General features: G+C 41.4%; 2 protein-coding genes across 6 annotated transcripts in view; both read right to left on the reverse strand.

The window, feature by feature from the left end:
* Positions 1 to 1,136, reverse strand: part of Rgl (Ral guanine nucleotide dissociation stimulator-like) — a 158,721-nt gene extending 157,585 nt beyond the window's left edge. The window contains exon 1 of one of the 2 annotated variants that reach the window (XM_075699469.1): positions 546 to 1,130. In XM_075699469.1, coding sequence (XP_075555584.1) covers positions 546 to 569 — 24 coding nt within the window. In that variant the 5' untranslated portion in view covers positions 570 to 1,130. Of the gene's footprint in view, positions 1 to 545 lie in introns of both variants that reach the window. The other variant, XM_075699477.1, reaches the window with a different exon arrangement.
* Positions 1,137 to 3,236: 2,100 nt separating this feature from the next.
* Positions 3,237 to 17,990, reverse strand: part of raskol (Ras GTPase-activating protein raskol) — a 199,175-nt gene continuing 184,421 nt past the window's right edge. For all 4 annotated transcript variants that reach the window (XM_075699424.1, XM_075699434.1, XM_075699442.1 and 1 more), the window contains one exon: positions 3,237 to 9,211. In XM_075699424.1, the coding sequence (XP_075555539.1) occupies positions 8,962 to 9,211 (250 nt within the window). In that variant the 3' untranslated portion in view covers positions 3,237 to 8,961. The remainder of the gene's footprint in view (positions 9,212 to 17,990) is intronic.

The raw sequence follows: 17,990 nt of genomic DNA on the forward strand, positions 1-17,990 counted from the left end.
GGTCAAATAGCGAACTGCAGCACGGCATAATAGGCTCGTCGACCAATATTCTGCGGTAACGTATCAGAAAAAAGCATGCAACACCCTGCTTTTCCACATCAAAGAAACAAGACTTCAATCTCAATTGCGATAGCCGCGACGGCACCACCAAGGGTACACATCAACAGGTGGTGGGCGGCGACGCGAAAACCTCCCCCGCGCTTTTGACCCATATCCCAATACCCATTCCCACCAGTTTAGCAGAAATGATGAGAAACAACACCGTATTGTTTGTTTAAACAGAAAGCACTAATACAAACACCAGGCACATACTCGAACTATAGGAACTTGACCAAACTAAAAGCACAGGAGCACCAAGCGTTTGAAATATTCTCAACAGCACGAGTTAGCAGCTCGCATCATTCACATGGAACTTGCTACCTGGCAGCATTGGTCACTCAGCAGCTTCTACACGTCAGATACTACCTGCATGCCAGAAGGAAGACCAACAACAGCCGAAGTAACATTTAAGGTTTCAGAGACAGCAAGCGCAACTTGTTGCTCACCTGTCCATCAATGATGGGGTTCATAACTTCAGCCCGCGCATCACATGTCGAGGCGGAAGCTTGACGTTCATAACAGGGTCTTCTAATACCTTCCCACTGCGCGCAGCATCGCCGACAAGTCCCAGCCGACGCGACTCGCACGACAACGAAAGCGAAGAACACGTCTCACGAACTCTGTTTAGGCTTGAAGACCGACCAGCTAATGGGACCTCACGCTGAGTTGGTTGGTTTCGGACGACGCTATGCCGTTGCATGCAACGCTGGTCGCCCATCACATACTGGATATATTAACGTACCTATTCCGTCATCATCTAACGTCAGTGTGCATTTCATCGCAAACTTCAAATCGCTTCAGGGAAAACTCCAAATGACCGACTTTGATTACAATTGTCCAGCTAAAAGGGACCGATCTAAGGACGAAACGGCGACAGCGCTGCTGTGTAGTGACGACCGTGTAGAGTCTCGCCGCCTGGCAAACAAGAGTTCAACGGAGTAGTCGAAGTTGACTTGCAACAACACGCACGGACGAACGCATGAACCAACAGCGTCGGTACGGAAATTAGAAGATCAGGAAGGCCTGAGGGAGAAGGCAGGCGAGGGTTTCTTTTCCGCTAACAAGTCGTGCCATCTCGCGGAGGCCAACGACGACTTGCTCGCTTGGTAGTAATGCTTGCCATTTATGGCTTTGGAAACGCGAAAGACCTCAGAGGTATATTAGATCAACGCCTCTTTATATAAAGGAGGCGTTGATTAGATACACCTCGTTTGGACACGTGCTGTCTCGGTCTCTCGTGCTTTTGAACAGGCACACAATAGTTGCGGGTAGCCCTACGGTGGCTTGAACCAACACTTCCTAGAACTGGTAAAGGCAGCTTTTTGGTTGTTCTCACAATACATTATTTTCAAATATGTACTCCAAGTTTATTATTAACATCAAATGCATCAATAAAATTCTCATGGCACCCCATGGAATTGATTCAAATTGCTTAAAAAACAATGTAAGGATATATGTTCATGAACTTATCTTTACTTTTGCTCTCATTTATTACCAAATCTGCATTTTCAGCACTTTATGTACAAACAAGTCCTCGAGTAGCGCAGCTGGCATGGCTGGGAGAGTTATATTTAGCCTTTCCCACGTGGCCACTGCCCCCTGAAGAAACCCTAAGACATTTAGGTTTCACAGGTCATCAATCTAATCCAGTGACCCAACTAAGCTAAATATAAGGCAATATTAGGTTTGAGTACAGGGCTTAAAAAAAAAAGTATCGCCGACATTTACTACAGTGCACCTGTTATAGCTGGTGCACCCACTGTGGGCTTCAATCACTCATTTGGCTCACACTATCAACCCTTTAAGGACGACAGGACATATCAGTCCCACCTTTCAGAGCAACTTAACGATGCTATAGCAATGAAATATAATTATGATTGAACAATTTTGTGCGGCAACGTTTCTGCAATATAGGTGAAATGTTTTTTTTTTTGTAAATTTCATACTTATCATTGCAGAGCACCTTGTAAACTCAACCATATGAAATATAACTACAAATGAACATTTTTGTGTGGTTACATTCCTGCACTTTAGGACATTAGGTGAACTTTTTTTCTGTAAATTCATCAAAAAAGGCACATCACTTGAGCATTTGAATGTTTAATTCATCTTCCTTTCCCACTGTGTTATTTAAAGTCTTTTTGCAAAAAACTTTTCTTGCACTAGATCAATGACACAAGAAAAGTCAAAGCCCATTTTCCATAGTGTTCACTGAATATACTTGAAAACAAGTATTCACGACAGCTATGTGCTGTTCTTAGTTTTGCAACCTCAGGCATTGCAATTTGTCACACACTCCTACCAATAACAGATTAACCATTTCACTTCACGCCCACATCACATCACTATGCAATATGTATGCAACTTTTGATGCTTTACAAGAAGCATCTGGTTTTTCCAAATAACTGTTGCAATACTGGACAGCCCTGGAGGACAGTACAAATGGTGCTCAATAGACTCAGTGGAAGTACACAAGACATGCACTGGTTGCTTGTACAGTGCCCTAGTGCACACAGGCTGTTTTGCAAGCAGCCATGATAATGTAGAAGAGTGCAATGATGATGCATCCTGCAGACTCCTACTCAATGATAAGGTGGATAGTGGGACATATAGGTTCCACTTTTTTTCTCCATACATTTCTCACTTTCCATGTCCTTGCTCTCCGTCTCTCTCTCACTTTCCATGCATTTCTCACCTTTCAGATTGGACTTTTCATCGAAACCACCTAATCAAGAACACTTTCTTTAGACACAATTCTATTTTTATTTTGTCTGTCAGTGTTAATTGTAACTAGAATGCAGCAATGCAATGCTCCCATCTGTGGACACAGCATTTGAGGTATCTCTACTTTAATTAGCTTCTTAGTAGCAGTAGTAATCTATTGTAAATTATAGGAAGGAATGAAAAGGAAAGGCTGTGGGTATCGTAACTGACTCACTTTGCAGTGGACACTCCTTGCACTGTTTCAGTAATAAGTAGCTTGCCAACTTGCACAACTCTTTTACAGATACACACTTTGAATTAAATGCACATCACATGCCACAACTAATAAAGCCTCTTGCAAAAAAAGTTGCCATTGAATTTTATAGCCTGGGTGTCCAAATGTAAAACAAATTTCAATGACGAAGACCACAAGATAAAATATAGACAATTTATTTACAAAAACTTTGCACAGCACTAGATATAAATATATTTGATTGATACAATACAATGCTGAGTGCCACCAAATAATAAAAATGAGTCATGTGTGGCAGGTGAACTAAAATTAATACAAGCTTATAATAAGCAGCCTTCCCCGCTTCGTACTTGTTTCATTTGACCCAGGTATGTGGCACAAGGCACATTGCATCTAAGGAAGAAAGTTGTTCACTGCCCAGACAAGTTGAAATCTCATTCCAAGGATGTGTATGGGTATAGGTCTCATGGGTATGCTTTAGAATCTGTTTACTAACATTAGCCATGAGAAATAAAAGATAAAAAGTGAACTGAGTAAGGAAGCCAGTAGGCATTGGTTGCAAATGATTGCTGGCTAATCATCCACACCTGCTGCTGCTCAATGCTTCTTTCCAGACAAGTGCAGCCACTGGGAACAAATCAATATGCTCGCTACATCCAAGATGCTAAAAGAGGAAGACAGGGAAAGGTTTGCTGCACCCAATGTCAACTTTCTGGTTGTGCCGACCCTCCAGGCTCATTTCATGCCCACAGAGACATTACTGTGCAACAAATAGATTTCGTTCAATAGTACCAGTTATGACAGAGAATTTGCACATAATTATACTCAATAACTTGCTTGATACCTGCAGAAAATCTTATAACAAAAGAAGGAACATAGCTTCAAGTGCAGACTAATGCATCCTCATGTTGCTTTTTATGAATGCTTCAAACACTTCTGAATGGAGTGTATTTTACAGCAATTCTTCAACATACAATGAGTGCACATGAAGTGTTATAGTCAATTGTGTGTTCTGTGCAAAATTAATGAAAGTGACAGTGGAAAACACAAAAAGCTTGCATGGAACATGGAGTGAGCAAACACATGTGCCAACGCAATATCTCTTGGCATAAAGTTCAATTTGCATGACCCATTTTCTGACCTCTGTGCTCCTCTTGACAGACTGCATAGGTGCACTTAATCAACTGCTACAAAACAAACAAAAAGCAGTCAACAATCAATCAATATGTATAGCACATATATATATATATATATATATATATATATATTCTTGAAGGCAGGTAACAGTGCTAGTGCTAACAACAAGGGACAAAAAGAGGGTAAACACAAGTGCTGACTCACAACTGAAGGTTTATTTGGTTAGCACTTGTTGTTTGCACTGCCTACTGCCTTCAATAATAATCCCAACCAACAACCCAATATGCCACCTTACAATAATATATATATATATATTTGTATGCTTTTAACATGTATAGTGTTCTCTATAAGCTCCTCTGGACAGTATTGCATGTCAAAATACACATATTTGTGTGTGCACCAACAGCACAGAGCATTGTGTTCCATGAGCAATGATGCTCTTACTGTCAACGACCTGTCCTTGGGCATACATGAAAATCAACGAACAAAAAGCTTTTTCACACAAGAGAAAGTGGTGCTCTTTGGTAATGGATCTGAGAGTGACAACATGTTCTTCCGTGTCACATGGTGGGGCATATTACAACAGGTATACAACCTCAAGCCTAGGTTGACGTCCAGACCCAAAAATAAATGGGTACAACATCAACTAAAATTTGCAGTATTCAAACATGCCAAAGGCACACGTATGCTGCAAATTAATCAACATTTCCGTTAAACTGAAAACAAAAACAATACAAACTTTATACAAATAAGAGAAAAATGACAGCTTATTTTATTCACTAGCAATCCCTGAAGTGCAGTAGCTGGGCAAAAGCTGCAATTTGTACAAAAAAAAAAATAAGGTGTTGCCACAGCTTTCATTGCAATAATGTACATCCATTTCTTTTCTTCATAACATCTTTTTTTGTATATACAAGGCATTTTTTCTTTCCTTAGAGCAAATAACTGCTGCATAATTTGTTGTGGGAACAGTAAATAACGAAATCTAAATGCAAAACTTTCACAACAGAGATGTGTATATGCAATAAAAAACACAAATTGAAGAGAAGCATTGAAAAGAAGCATTCAAGGCGAGCCCCTCTCACGGACCAGCTTCACCTGAGTGAACACATCAGCTGACAAAATTCTCATCAGGTCCCCAAGAAAGACCATTATACGCAAGCAAGCAAATACCAGATGTGGTAATTGTGGCAGGCACATTTCAGATAAAGCATACTAGTAGCAGCCCTGTTATATTGTGATGATTCATTCATAATTAGAGACTTACTGTAAGGCAAACTCAACTGTGCAGACAGCTTTCGACAAGGAACCTCACAGAGCATACAGCTAGTCTGGTTGCATGCGTTAAAACTAGCAGGGCCAGATAGCAGGGGGAGGGAGGAAGAAAACTTTTCTTTATGGCCCTTAATAATGCAAACACCTTTACCCAACTAAGTTAAAAGAAAGCCGATCCTGCCGAGATAACTGTGGCTTCAGAGAAAATAGCAGTACTAATCTCATCTCCGAGTTTTTCAGGGGTCTCTACACAGTGCTACCATGTAAAACAACACGCACACACATGAAGAAAAGAAAAGTGATAGAAAAGAAAAAGACACTATTGCAGTTAATGCACACATGTCCAAGTTTAATAAATACCCAACATCTTAGATGAAAAATCTACTCAAACAGTACCAGGCGTGATACAGGGTGTTTTTCTTTAGCTGCACCACATTTTTTAAAATGGCATGTAGCAGATAGCACAATTCTAACAGTTGAGGTAAATTATTTGATGAGGTAGCCCATTACTTCTATGAGGAATCAAAATGCTTAATTGAATAATTAAGTTAATTACACTAATTAACTTTACCACACATATTTGTCTACAAATTGTAGCTGGTGAGCTTGCAAGGCATATCGACTTGGAACGAATTAAGAGAGTGGCACCAGTTTAGAGAAATGTGCTGTTAAACTTGCCGTAAAAATGCACTGCTCCACTCACTTTTTTCTAAAACACACTGTTTTATGCAATGAAGCACACACGTAACTGGAACGCCAATGTACTTCGTCAAAAACTTTGAAGATTAATACCTCGAAACTGGTGCAGTCTTGAGAACTTGTTCTAAGTGGTATTGCCTTGCGAAATCACCGGCTACAATTTGTAAATTGCAATATGTGCCGTAACACAATTAATTAAAATAGTTAATTAGTGTACTTATTCAATTAAGCATTTTGGTTTCTCGCAGAAATAATGGCTGCCGCACTGAGTAATTTAGCTCAAGGGTTAAAATTGTGCTATCGCCAAAGGCAATTTTTTAAAATTTGGCGCAGCTAGAATAATAATTAAAAGAAAAAAAAAACGCCTGGTATACCTGACTTAAAGAAACTGATGGTTTTTATTAGACTTAGCATCGCATTGGAGGCCACATAGCTTGCTCTCATGATTCTGCCTGCTTAAATTCATCTGAGAACATATATTAGCACAAGCATTCACTGTCAGAATGCATATGGAACAATTTTACTATGCATGAAGGCCTAGGTTCATTACTCCTGTAAAGTATTTCTGCAAACGTCCACAGAACACAACCACCCTACATTTTTTTTTATTGTCGTCCGATTGATTGTTAACTTTTGTTAAACTCAATTAAGCCAGCATATTTTGATTATTGAAAGTGAAAAGCGTAACTCAAGTTTGAAATACATCGACAATGCTGTTCTCTTAAGCAACCACAACTGTGACCACAGACGTGCTTAGTAACAGACAGACTAGGGTGGCCTGTATTACATACTGCAAGCATTCTACACACTGCATGAGATTTTGATGTGTCTTAGGCATGCTTTGATTAAGCTTTGGTTACTGCTAACTAATCCTGAGGAAACCTCGTTCTGTACAGGACACACACACAGACACAAAAACAAAAATTTCCTCACAGAAGTGCCCTTCTTTACATCTATATGATCTATAGCCTACATATCTGTATAGCCAATCATGCCCTGATATTAGAAATACTTCAAAAGGTACCTTTACAATACACCGTGCTTTCTAGCAATAAACGAATTTTCTGAGAATTAAGCCCTGTCCTGTCAAAGCTTCTTAACTATTGCAAGAAAGAAATTGAGCATGAAAGATGTCTGGGATCGAACAATATTAAAGAACCAAGGTACCTCAAGCACTGAAACAATATAGCAATAAGTGCAGCGATAAGCCATAGCTTTTAAATTCAAGCAAGTTAAAAAAACACCTGACATCTGTGAAAATAAACAAAAAAAATATTAAAAGCCAATATACCTAAAGCAATGAAACTATAGATGTACAATGAACAATATTAAGTTAGTTATATATAAACAGGTAGTTATTAGTTACAGGCTTCAATTCGCGCCATACAGTATGTGGTCATATCTCAGTTAATCCTAAATCAAACCTTACAATCACAATGACAAAACATTAAGAGCCACAAGTAACAAACAGTCTACATCTTCCTACAGGCTGAATTGGTCACTGTGGCCCTGTAAGTAAGTGCATTACGGTACGAGCACAGTGTTAAGCAGCTGTGATTAACCCTAGAAATTGTGACAAAATCCCAGAGAGCAACATCAAAATGGATGCTCAGTAACCGCTCTCCATCCAATAAGTGTACCACACAGATAATGGCAGACATGATTTCAGCTTGTGCCTTCTACAGTGCTGGTCAGGTGCACAAAGAACTATTTGTAGCAGCTTGAAACAAAATTAGGAAGGCAAGACACTTAAGCTGTGGAGGGTACTTAAACGCTTCCCATTTTGCAAGCAAATTGAAGGGAAAACTCTCAATTACTTCATTACATAATTTATCCTACTCTATGGCCTGCTTGGTAAGTAACTTGTGAAAAATTATTGAACTTTACATGCCCCAAAGCGGGATAAAGCATTATGTTTTTTCAAGATGCTACCTACCTATGCTGGCCAAGAAAGAACAAAGTGCATTTTATGGTCAGATATCAGTAGTCAGAGCTTTAGTTTTAAACATTTTCAGCTGTTGATCATAAAGGGAAGAAAGAGAAAAATCACCGGTGTCCATTAAAGTAGCTCTCCAATATTAAATAGTGAGTTTGGTCCATTATAAACTGATGATGTTACCTTACTTTCACATCCTTAAGGGTACAATAGAAACATATTCAACAATTTTATATGTAGGCAGTGCAGTGTTAGACTATGTGCATAAACTAGGCCACAAGTGCCCCGAGGCAAATTTGCAAAATCTTCACATCTGTGTGAAACAGGACAAAAAATTGACATTGAAGTGGGCACATGAAATGCTATGCCAGCTCTGTTGGTGCACTGAAAACAATGCTCCAATTTAAACTTCCCTAGGACCGTAACATCGCACAATATATCAGAGAAAGAAAGAAAAACTTCGCAGGCTCCTACAAGAAGTAAGAAATCCATTACCTCCTCCCACACACATTACAAAGCCATGGGAGATTGAATAAGAGCACGTGTAGTGCTTCTTGGCCATTGTCTTGGTGCGAAAAGTAGAATACTACCACAACCTCTCTTCTATTGTACAACCATTCAAAGGTCCCTTTAGCAAAAGCTAGCACTATGCAGGACACAAGACAAACTTCCACACTGCTTGCCGATAGGCTTCTCTAGGTTCAAATTGCATAAGTCGTGAGCCACCGAAGATGAGACTGTCACAAAAGTGTTGCAGGGAGGAGGGTGGGGGTACTCTGCAGTTTAGGCACTTGTCCACGAAGAGGCCACAATGTGTCTTTTCCCAAGGGAGCACTTGTGTAAATGTGATGGGCACATGTCAGCAGGAGCTGCTCCTGTATGAGGGTGGTGGTGGCGAGGAAGCACCATTGGCAAGGAGTCGGGGCTCCAGCTGAACCTGGTCTTGATAGTGTTGGCGTAACTGAGCAAGAGCTCCCAGCAACCGCTGGTTGGCTGCATCCAATGTCTGGATCTTGCGCTCCTGTGCATCAATCAGCTGCTGCTTGGCCCGAATCATGCCTTGCATCTCCCGCTGCTCCCGTCGCAGCTCGTCTTCCACAGTGATTAGCCTGTGCGAAGACCCAAGAGGACGCTTACAGTCCATTCAATGCAACTGCACTGGAAAACAATTTCTTTTTCTAGAATAACTGGGCACAAGCCAGAAATGTGCCAAGGATAAATAAATAAATAAATTTGACTGCACCAAACAGAGTACACAGACATGCTAAGGTGGGACTTCAGAACCATAAAGTTGTACGAGGGGTCCCTGAAGTAAACATGCATCGAGCGCAAGCTTAACCCTTTGGGGGGGTCAGGTTTTTCTTACTAAATGCGAACCCCCAGGGTCAGATTTATTTATTTTGTGCACATTTAAAATCTTCAGACTGACCTATTTCGAAAAGAATTTACTGCACTTTTTTTAGCGACCATAAATTGACAAAAAAATATTTTTCGAAGGTAAACATGCATCATTTATTCATGAATACAGATGGGCTTCCCATAAATAGTAATAATAAAAATAAAAAGTAGACACACTAGCAGTCTACATCGGAGGAATTGCCAATCGACTTACTTGCAGGAGCAACCAACGTGCACACCCATAGCATAATCGAACCGTGTATGTGAGCACACGCAAGAAAACTCTATGGTTGTGCGCCCGTCAGAAAAATCAAACGAGTCAGAAACTTGCAGTAATCCGTCGTTCTGTCGCCAATGAGGGGCAATCAGTTTTGGCGAGCTGTGTCTCGAGAAAATAAACACAGACATGACAGCATTGTTCATATATAGCGGCATCATTTGTAATAAACCAGCAACCGCCTGTGAACATATGTAATCGCACCAATGTGAGCAATAGAAGAACAAGCATCTAGCAGTGACCCTATGAGAGATTAGAAACCAAATTGGCATCAGTTTTTGTGAGTGCACCGAACGGAATCAGCCTGCAAGACGAAACCAAAACTAACCATCGCGCGCCCTTGCACATGTGGATGCGCGAGTGGCCGCTGAAACGCCAGTGTGAATAAGCAGCGCAATGAAAAGCAGGAGACTAGGTGGGGGGGGGGGAGATAAGTAAAATAAAACATCATTTATCCATACAGGGTGGCAGCACTTGCTGGACAACAAAGAGTTGAAAAATTAGCGTGTTTACAGACGATGCCATAAATATATGGCATTGACCCTCAAAGGGTTAAAGAATTGTATAATAAAAAAAGTCAGAGAGAGAGCGGGGCGGGGGGGGGGGGAGGCAAGGTAATACATAAAGCACGCTACTAGGCACAAAGCGCATTATTGAAAGTGAAGAACGTGAACATGAAGCACACTGATTTATTCTTGTGTGCCTGACATGTAGTTATGCAGAACATATTTGATAGAGCTATATGATGTTAACTCTTTCTGTACCGCACCCATTGGGCATAGCTGGCCCGTTAACGATGGTTTGAAATGCCGCTTTCAATACCTTTTGCAGCACTCACGGACACACTGTGCCATCGAACATGAAGGAGGAGAACTGTTTTTTTTTTTCTTCTAAGCAGTTCACTTTTTTCCCACCAGGTGGCAATTTTTGAATGCGCTTTGAAATTTCGCAATTGTCAAAGCAGAAAGCAAAAATGGCCGCCCGCTATCGATAGTTTGAAATGCTGCTTTCGAGACCTTACGTGCAACTCATGGACACACTGCGCCATTGGACGTGAGGGAGGAGAACTATATTTTTGTTTTCTAAGCAATTCAATTTTTTCATGGCAGGTGGCAATATTTTAAAGCGATCCACACAGTTTCGTGATGGCCAAAGTAGAAAGCAAAAATGGCCGCCTCCAACGTGGTGCACAAGCTTCGAAAGATCGCAGATGTGATTCTGCTGCATCTGCGGCTGATTTTATCGATGGATCGAGCAGCAGCGAGTCTCAGGATACTGCCTTTTCGTAGGACTTTTCTGACTCTGAGAGTGATGACGACGCAAACCAGCTCGGAACATCGCTGGCCGCAGCCCGGCACATCAAACTGTAGTGCTTGCAGTTAAATTATTGAGGTGAAATACCTGTTCAATGAAAAATTTTGATTTTTTTAGAGATAGTGCCATTAGACTGCAATACATTTTGTATACATCATAATTTTTGTTACATATTTTTCTTCATAGATACAAGTGTGTCTTTACAAACTTTGTTCAATTTTATCCCACAATCTCGATTCTGGCAATTTATATCTTATTTTATGACATACATCTCGTTATTAAACTTTTATGCATGAAAAGTACATTCATTCTGCTTTTTGTTTATGTATTACATAAAATATTGGGTGCAATAGTTCCTTAAAAAAGATAGCATAACCTACAAATAACACCTACTTTCCCCATGGTAGGGGAAGAGTTAAAAGGTTTAATTTTTTGGGGTAAACTATTCCAGAGCTACGTGGCAACACATGAATATGAAAACAAATTGTAATTTGTCCTAATTTTTGGGACTCATAATGATCATGATGATATGAATCATATGTGGTAAGCAATGAATGTGTGCAATATTTGTGTTGACGGGCATTCGGTAATACATGGTCACTAAGTCTGAACAGTAAAAAGATGGTGCGGTGATCAACACAAGGGGCTAGAGGAAGTTTATTCAATGTTTTATATGAAAATCTTACAGATTCCTGTTAGTGTAGGAAAAGAATGGAGCAGAGCGTGGCATTTTGTGCAACTTCAATGGGGGAAAGCGTGATTGGGTATGTGAAGCCGTACCGTAGACAATGATTAATTCCGTAGGTAATACAGGAGCGGATGCCTATATTGGTTTTGGTTTCATATCAAACTGCACCAACCAAGCAATTTTCAGACAAACTTTCTTGGAAAAAGAGGAGCAACAGAAGTGGGTAAATACTGTAAAATATGTGGATCCCCTGCACTGTGGGAATTGATGTAAACGAAGCTTCCTATGTTGTTTGCTTTGATTGAAGATAATTAGCAGTGATGTGGACAGCAAATGTGTAATTTCTTCAGCATTTAGCCTAATACAAGATTGGTGAGTTGGTGTTAAATGTTACCTTGCGTGCACCACTGCTGTTTGTCTGAATAGTACACAGAACACACAGGGAGACATGTTTCCTTGAGGTGTTGTTGTGTGCCATTGTTCATAATCTCCGAGAGGGCTGAGCATTATCACAGCTTCACATGGCACATTGCATCATGGCAGAACTGTTAAACTTTAATTGAGTTATGGGGCTGTACATGGCAAACATAGATGAGGAGCAAAACGTGAACAAGGTGAATGCAGGAGCCAACGTTTCGACAAGTGGACTTGTCTTCTTCAAGGCGACATATGCTTTCCTCCCCACAGTATATATAGGTGGGGTTCTTCTAAAGGGGAGGGGGTGTGAGGCGGGAGCGCGTGGAAACGAGGGAAAGTGTGTTAGCGTGTCGAATTAGTAAAGGAACGCTGTGTACAAGGTCAAAGCCAGGAACCCCCCCCCCCCCCACCCCAGTCTGTCAACCCACGCGCGTTAGCCGGCGTGTCAAGGGCGTCTGACACGCCAGCTGACAAAAAAAAAAAAAAAAAAAAAAAAAAAAAAAAAAAAAAAAAAAGAAGAAGAAGAAGAAGAAGAAGAAGAAGAAGAAGGGAAGAAAAAGGAAAAGGGTGGGGGGGATACGCCAAGAGATCAAACTAAGTGTTGTTGCCTATAGCTTGAGGTTTAGCACAGCGAATAGATTCTAAAGCTCCCTTTGAAACGTTTATGCCTATTGGTTGCAATGTTTTGAACTTATGGATAAGGTATGATTCTCTGTATTTTCTTTCTCGTTCAGAACGGAAATTTGACTGTAAGATGTAGAGTTTAAGTTTTTTTTTTTAAGTTTTAGAGATGTAGAGTTTAAGTTTTTTTAACAACATCAAGTACAGGCTCAGGAACTCTTTTAAATCGACGCAACCTACAACACCAATAGAACCTGCGTCCCAGTTAGCTTCAACACAGGAACACACGCCTGAAATTTTCAACACCAGCTCGCACGCACGTTCCACTGAAGCTAGAACCCAAGAAGCATCTACACAAACGGTGGACGCGGAACCAACACCACCTTTACAACATCCGCGCATACGGAAGCCCACAACCACCCGCGAAGCCTTCACACAAACAGCTACATACACTAACAAGCAAACCGATACGCAGACAGACATCGGTGCAGGCCTCGACAAGAAAATTAAGCGTAAGAAGACACCACCTAAAGATTTTTCGCCCCGGAGGTCTGCCCGAACCAAACAAAAATGACTACCACGCACTAGGGATAGCACACGCAACAACAAATCTCGCCCTTTCCTCCAATCCCGCAAACTCGTCGCCAAACAAACAAATTACAGATTTCACCTAAAAACTTACACTAGCTGCATTAAACAGAGGAAAATCCCAAAAGGTCTCAGAATTAAGGTTAGATGCACCCTTGGTTCTTTACCCTCCAGGATATTATTAAAGTGGAATGCTGTCCTAGAAAATGCATCGCTCTCCCTTATCGACATTCTCGAAGAACACTGCAAAGAACAACTTAGGATGATCTCTGATCAACTCGACAGCATAAAGTTAACTGAAACGGAAAGAAGAGAACTTAATCAATTCGTCCAAACTAAGGAGGAAAAATTACTAGATAAATACCAGCGAAAAGATATTAGAGCTGCAGATCCACCCAAAGAAACTAATGTAACCCCTGCAGCACGTAGCTCCACCGACAGTCCTACAGGCGAGCATCCAGAGCACTGCAGCAATGTAGTAGACATATCCCAGAGTCTAAGCCCCGAAGAAGTTGATCTCCTGAAACGTGGTCTAACGTTTTGTCCGACGAACAACGCAGTAAATGAATACGAACTCCACAAAGATATAACAGAGTTTTCACGGCGCATGCGCATCAAGGAATTCTTTTTCGGTAGACCAGATGTAGGAAAAGAAGATAGAGACTCTCTTAGACCACCTAGCACGTGGACACCAGAAAACGAACAGTGCCCAGACCTCGATTTATATTTAAAACTGATATCAAAGGAAATTCTAGAGTCAACGCGGCATTGCCGGAAACGCAAAAATTTTATCCCCGCTCAACACCAAATTCTTAAAGAACTTGCGAAAAGGAATGATATTGTAATAAAACCAGCAGACAAAGGCGGCAGTATCGTAATCTGGCCTATAGAAAAGTACAAGAATGAGGCCTCTAAACAACTGAACAACCACACCCATTACAGAAAACTTGACTCTAACCCAACCTCAGATTACAGCAATATTGTGTTAAGCACAATAGCGGAGCTCCGGTCCAGGGAACTAATCACACAATCTGAATATCGCTTCATGATGCCCAAAAACAAAACAGCAGACCGCTTTTATCTTCTTCCTAAAATACATAAAGTTCCGGTCGAAGAAATATTTACAGCAGAAATCCCAGGTCGGCCTATTGTGTCTAATAACAACACTCCTACTGAGTCACTATCTAAATTCTTAAATCACCACCTGTCAAACATACCCACCACCCTCCCATCTTTCGTTCAAGACACGCCGCACTTCCTTCGAATTATTGACGGCATCAACGCCAACCAAATCCTTTCCGACAGCGCTATTCTAGTCACTTTGGATGTTTCTGCCCTTTACACCAACATTCCCATGAGTGAAGGAATTGAAGCCGTTTCTAGATCCCTCGCAATCAATCCCCAAGCGCACGCTCCTGAAGTTTACTTATTGCTCCTTAGGTTAGTTCTCACGCTCAACTATTTCGAATTCGATTCTATACACTACCTGCAAATTTTCGGCACTAGCATGGGCACGCCATTCGCTCCCACGTATGTGAACATTTTCATGGGACAGCTTGAAGCAGACCTGCTGAAATCCTACCCTATAAAACCCCACACCTATCTTCGTTACATTGACGACATATTTATAATACGGGAACACGGCACAAGCGCCTTAACCAACTTAATTCGCCATTTCAATCGCTTTCACCCGAGTATTAAATTTACTGCTCACCACTCTCCTAGTCAGGTCAACTTCCTGGACACGACGGTCTACATAGAAAACGGAAAACTGAGAACGACACTTTACCAGAAGCCTACAGATAGCCAGCAATATTTAGACTACAACAGTCATCACCCGCGACATTGCAAGCAAGGAATTTTTGTCGGACAAGCGAAACGTGTAAGAAGAATCTGCAGCGAAGACCATGATTATATCCACCACCTAAATGACCTTAGATCAACGCTAGCAGAAAGGAACTATCCCCAAGTTGCTCTCGATAGAGCTTATGATACCGCGTCAAGATTGGAGAGACAGTCGGAATTGGCAAAGAGACAGCCCACATTAGAATCTGACAGACCGCCGGCCTTTATAACAAAATATTCTAATGCACTCCCAAACACAAACAACATCCTAAGAAAATACCACCCAATATTATCAAGTAACGAGCGTCTGCGAAAAGCGTTCCCGGATGTACCCAGGGTTACCTATCGCCGAAACAAGAACTTTAAAGACATGTTGTGCACGCAAAAGTCAGCCAGCCAGCAGCATTCCCCCGTAATAAAAGCACGTTGTCGCCCTAGGTGCAAAACCTGCAGGCACCTTCAAAGTGACATTAAAATTAAAAGCACCGCAAATAATTATACACATGAAGTCAAATCTAGCTTCACTTGCACAAGTTCGGATGTGATTTAGATGCTTGAATGTTCCTTCTGTAAGAAACAATATATCGGTGAAACAGGACAATCAATGAACGTCAGATTAAACGGACATCGTGCGGACACAGCTAAAAAGCTTCCCAAAGCCGTCGCCGAGCATTTCAACCAACCAGGTCATAACTTTGATGAACTTAAACTCTACATTTTACAGTCAAATTTCCGTTCTGAATGAGAAAGAAAATACAGAGAATCATACCTTATCCATAAGTTCAAGACATTGCAACCAATAGGCATAAACGTTTCAAAGGGAGCTTTAGAATCTATTCGCTATGCTAAACCTCAAGCTATAGGCAACAACACTTAGTTTGATTTCTTGGCGTATCCCCCCCCTTTTCCTTTTTCTTCCCTTCTTTTTCTTCTTCTTCTTTTTTTTTTTTTGTCAGCTGGCGTGTTAGACGCCCTTGACACGCCGGCTAACGAGCGTGGGTTGACAGACTGGGGTCAGGGGAGTGGGGGGTCCTGGCTTTGACCTTGTACACAGCGTTCCTTTACTAATTCGACACACTAACACACTTTCCCTCGTTTCCACGCGCTCCCGCCTCACACCCCCTCCCCTTTAGAAGAACCCCACCTATATATACTGTGGCGAGGAAAGCATATGTCGCCTTGAAGAAGACAAGTCCACTTGTCGAAACTTGGCTCCTGCATTCACCTTGTTCACGTTTTGCTCATCGTCTTGAATTGCCATCTCCCGCATTCCCCGTCTTTTCTCTGAAACATAGATGAGATAGTTCAAGTGGCACCCATGATGATTATGGAAGAGAGAATAGTCTAGAGGAACTTGAAATCCCACAAGTAACACCGGAAAAAGTAAAGAAAGCCTTGGGAGCTATGCAAAAGGGGGAGGCAGCTGGGGAGGATCAGGTAACAGCAGATTTGTTGAAGGATGGTGGGCAGATTGTTCTAGAAAAACTGGCCACCCTGTATACGCAATGCCTCATGACCTCGAGCGTACCGGAATCTTGGAAGAATGCTAGCATAATCCTAATCCATAAGAAAGGGGACGCCAAAGACATGAAAAATTATAGACCGATTAGCTTACTGTCCGTTGCCTACAATGTATTTACTAAGGTAATCGCAAACAGAATCAGGAACACCTTAGACTTCTGTCAACCATAGGACCAGGCAGGATTCCGTAAAGGCTACTCAACAATAGACCATATTGACACTATCAATCAGGTGGTAGAGAAATGTGCGGTATATAACCAACCCTTATATATAGCTTTCATTGATTACAAGAAAGCGTTTGATTCAGTCGAAACTTCAGCAGTCATGGAGGCATTACGGAATCGGGGTGTAGATGAGCCGTATGTAAAAATACTGAAAGATATCTATAGCGGCACTACAGCCACTGTAGTCCTCCATAAAGAAAGCAACAAAATCCCAATAAAGAAAGGCGTCAGGCAGGGAGATACGATCTCTCCAATGCTATTCACAGCGTGTTTACAGGAGGTATTCAGAGACCTGGATTGGGAAGAACTGGTGATAAAGAGTTAATGGAGAATACCTTAGTAACTTGCGATTCGCTGATATTGCCTTGCTTAGTAACTTAGGGGACCAATTGCAATGCATGCTCTTCGTCCGTCCACGTCCTGTCCTTCCTTAGTATCGTGTTTGTAAAACTGAGCGCAGTATAACCATGAATGCTCACTGACCTGGATAGGCAAAGTAGTAGGGTGGGTCTAAAAATTAATCTGTAGAAAACTAAAGTAATTTTTAACAGTCTCGGAAGAGAACAGCAGTTTACGATAGGTAGCGAGGCACTGGAAATGGTAAGGGAATACATCTACTTAGGGCAGGTAATGACCGTGGATCCGTATCACAAGACTAAAATAATCAGAAGAATAAGAATGGGCTAGGGTGCGTTTGGCAGGCATTCTCAGATCATGAACAGCAGGTTGCCATTATCCTTCAAAGGAAAGTGTATAACAGCTGTGTCTTACCAGCACTCACTTACGGGGCAGAAACCTGGAGGCTTACGAAAAGGGTTCTGCTCAAATTGAGGACGACGCAACGAGCTATGGAAAGAAGAATGATAGCTGTAACGTTAAGGGATAAGAAAAGAGCAGATTGGGTGAGGGAACAAACGCAAGTTAATGACATCTTAGTTGAAATCAAGAAAAAGAAATGGGCATGGGCAGGACATGTAATGCGGAGGGAAGAAAAT

This window comes from Dermacentor variabilis, chromosome 1, assembly GCF_050947875.1.
Source record: "Dermacentor variabilis isolate Ectoservices chromosome 1, ASM5094787v1, whole genome shotgun sequence".
NCBI lineage: Eukaryota > Metazoa > Arthropoda > Arachnida > Ixodida > Ixodidae > Dermacentor > Dermacentor variabilis.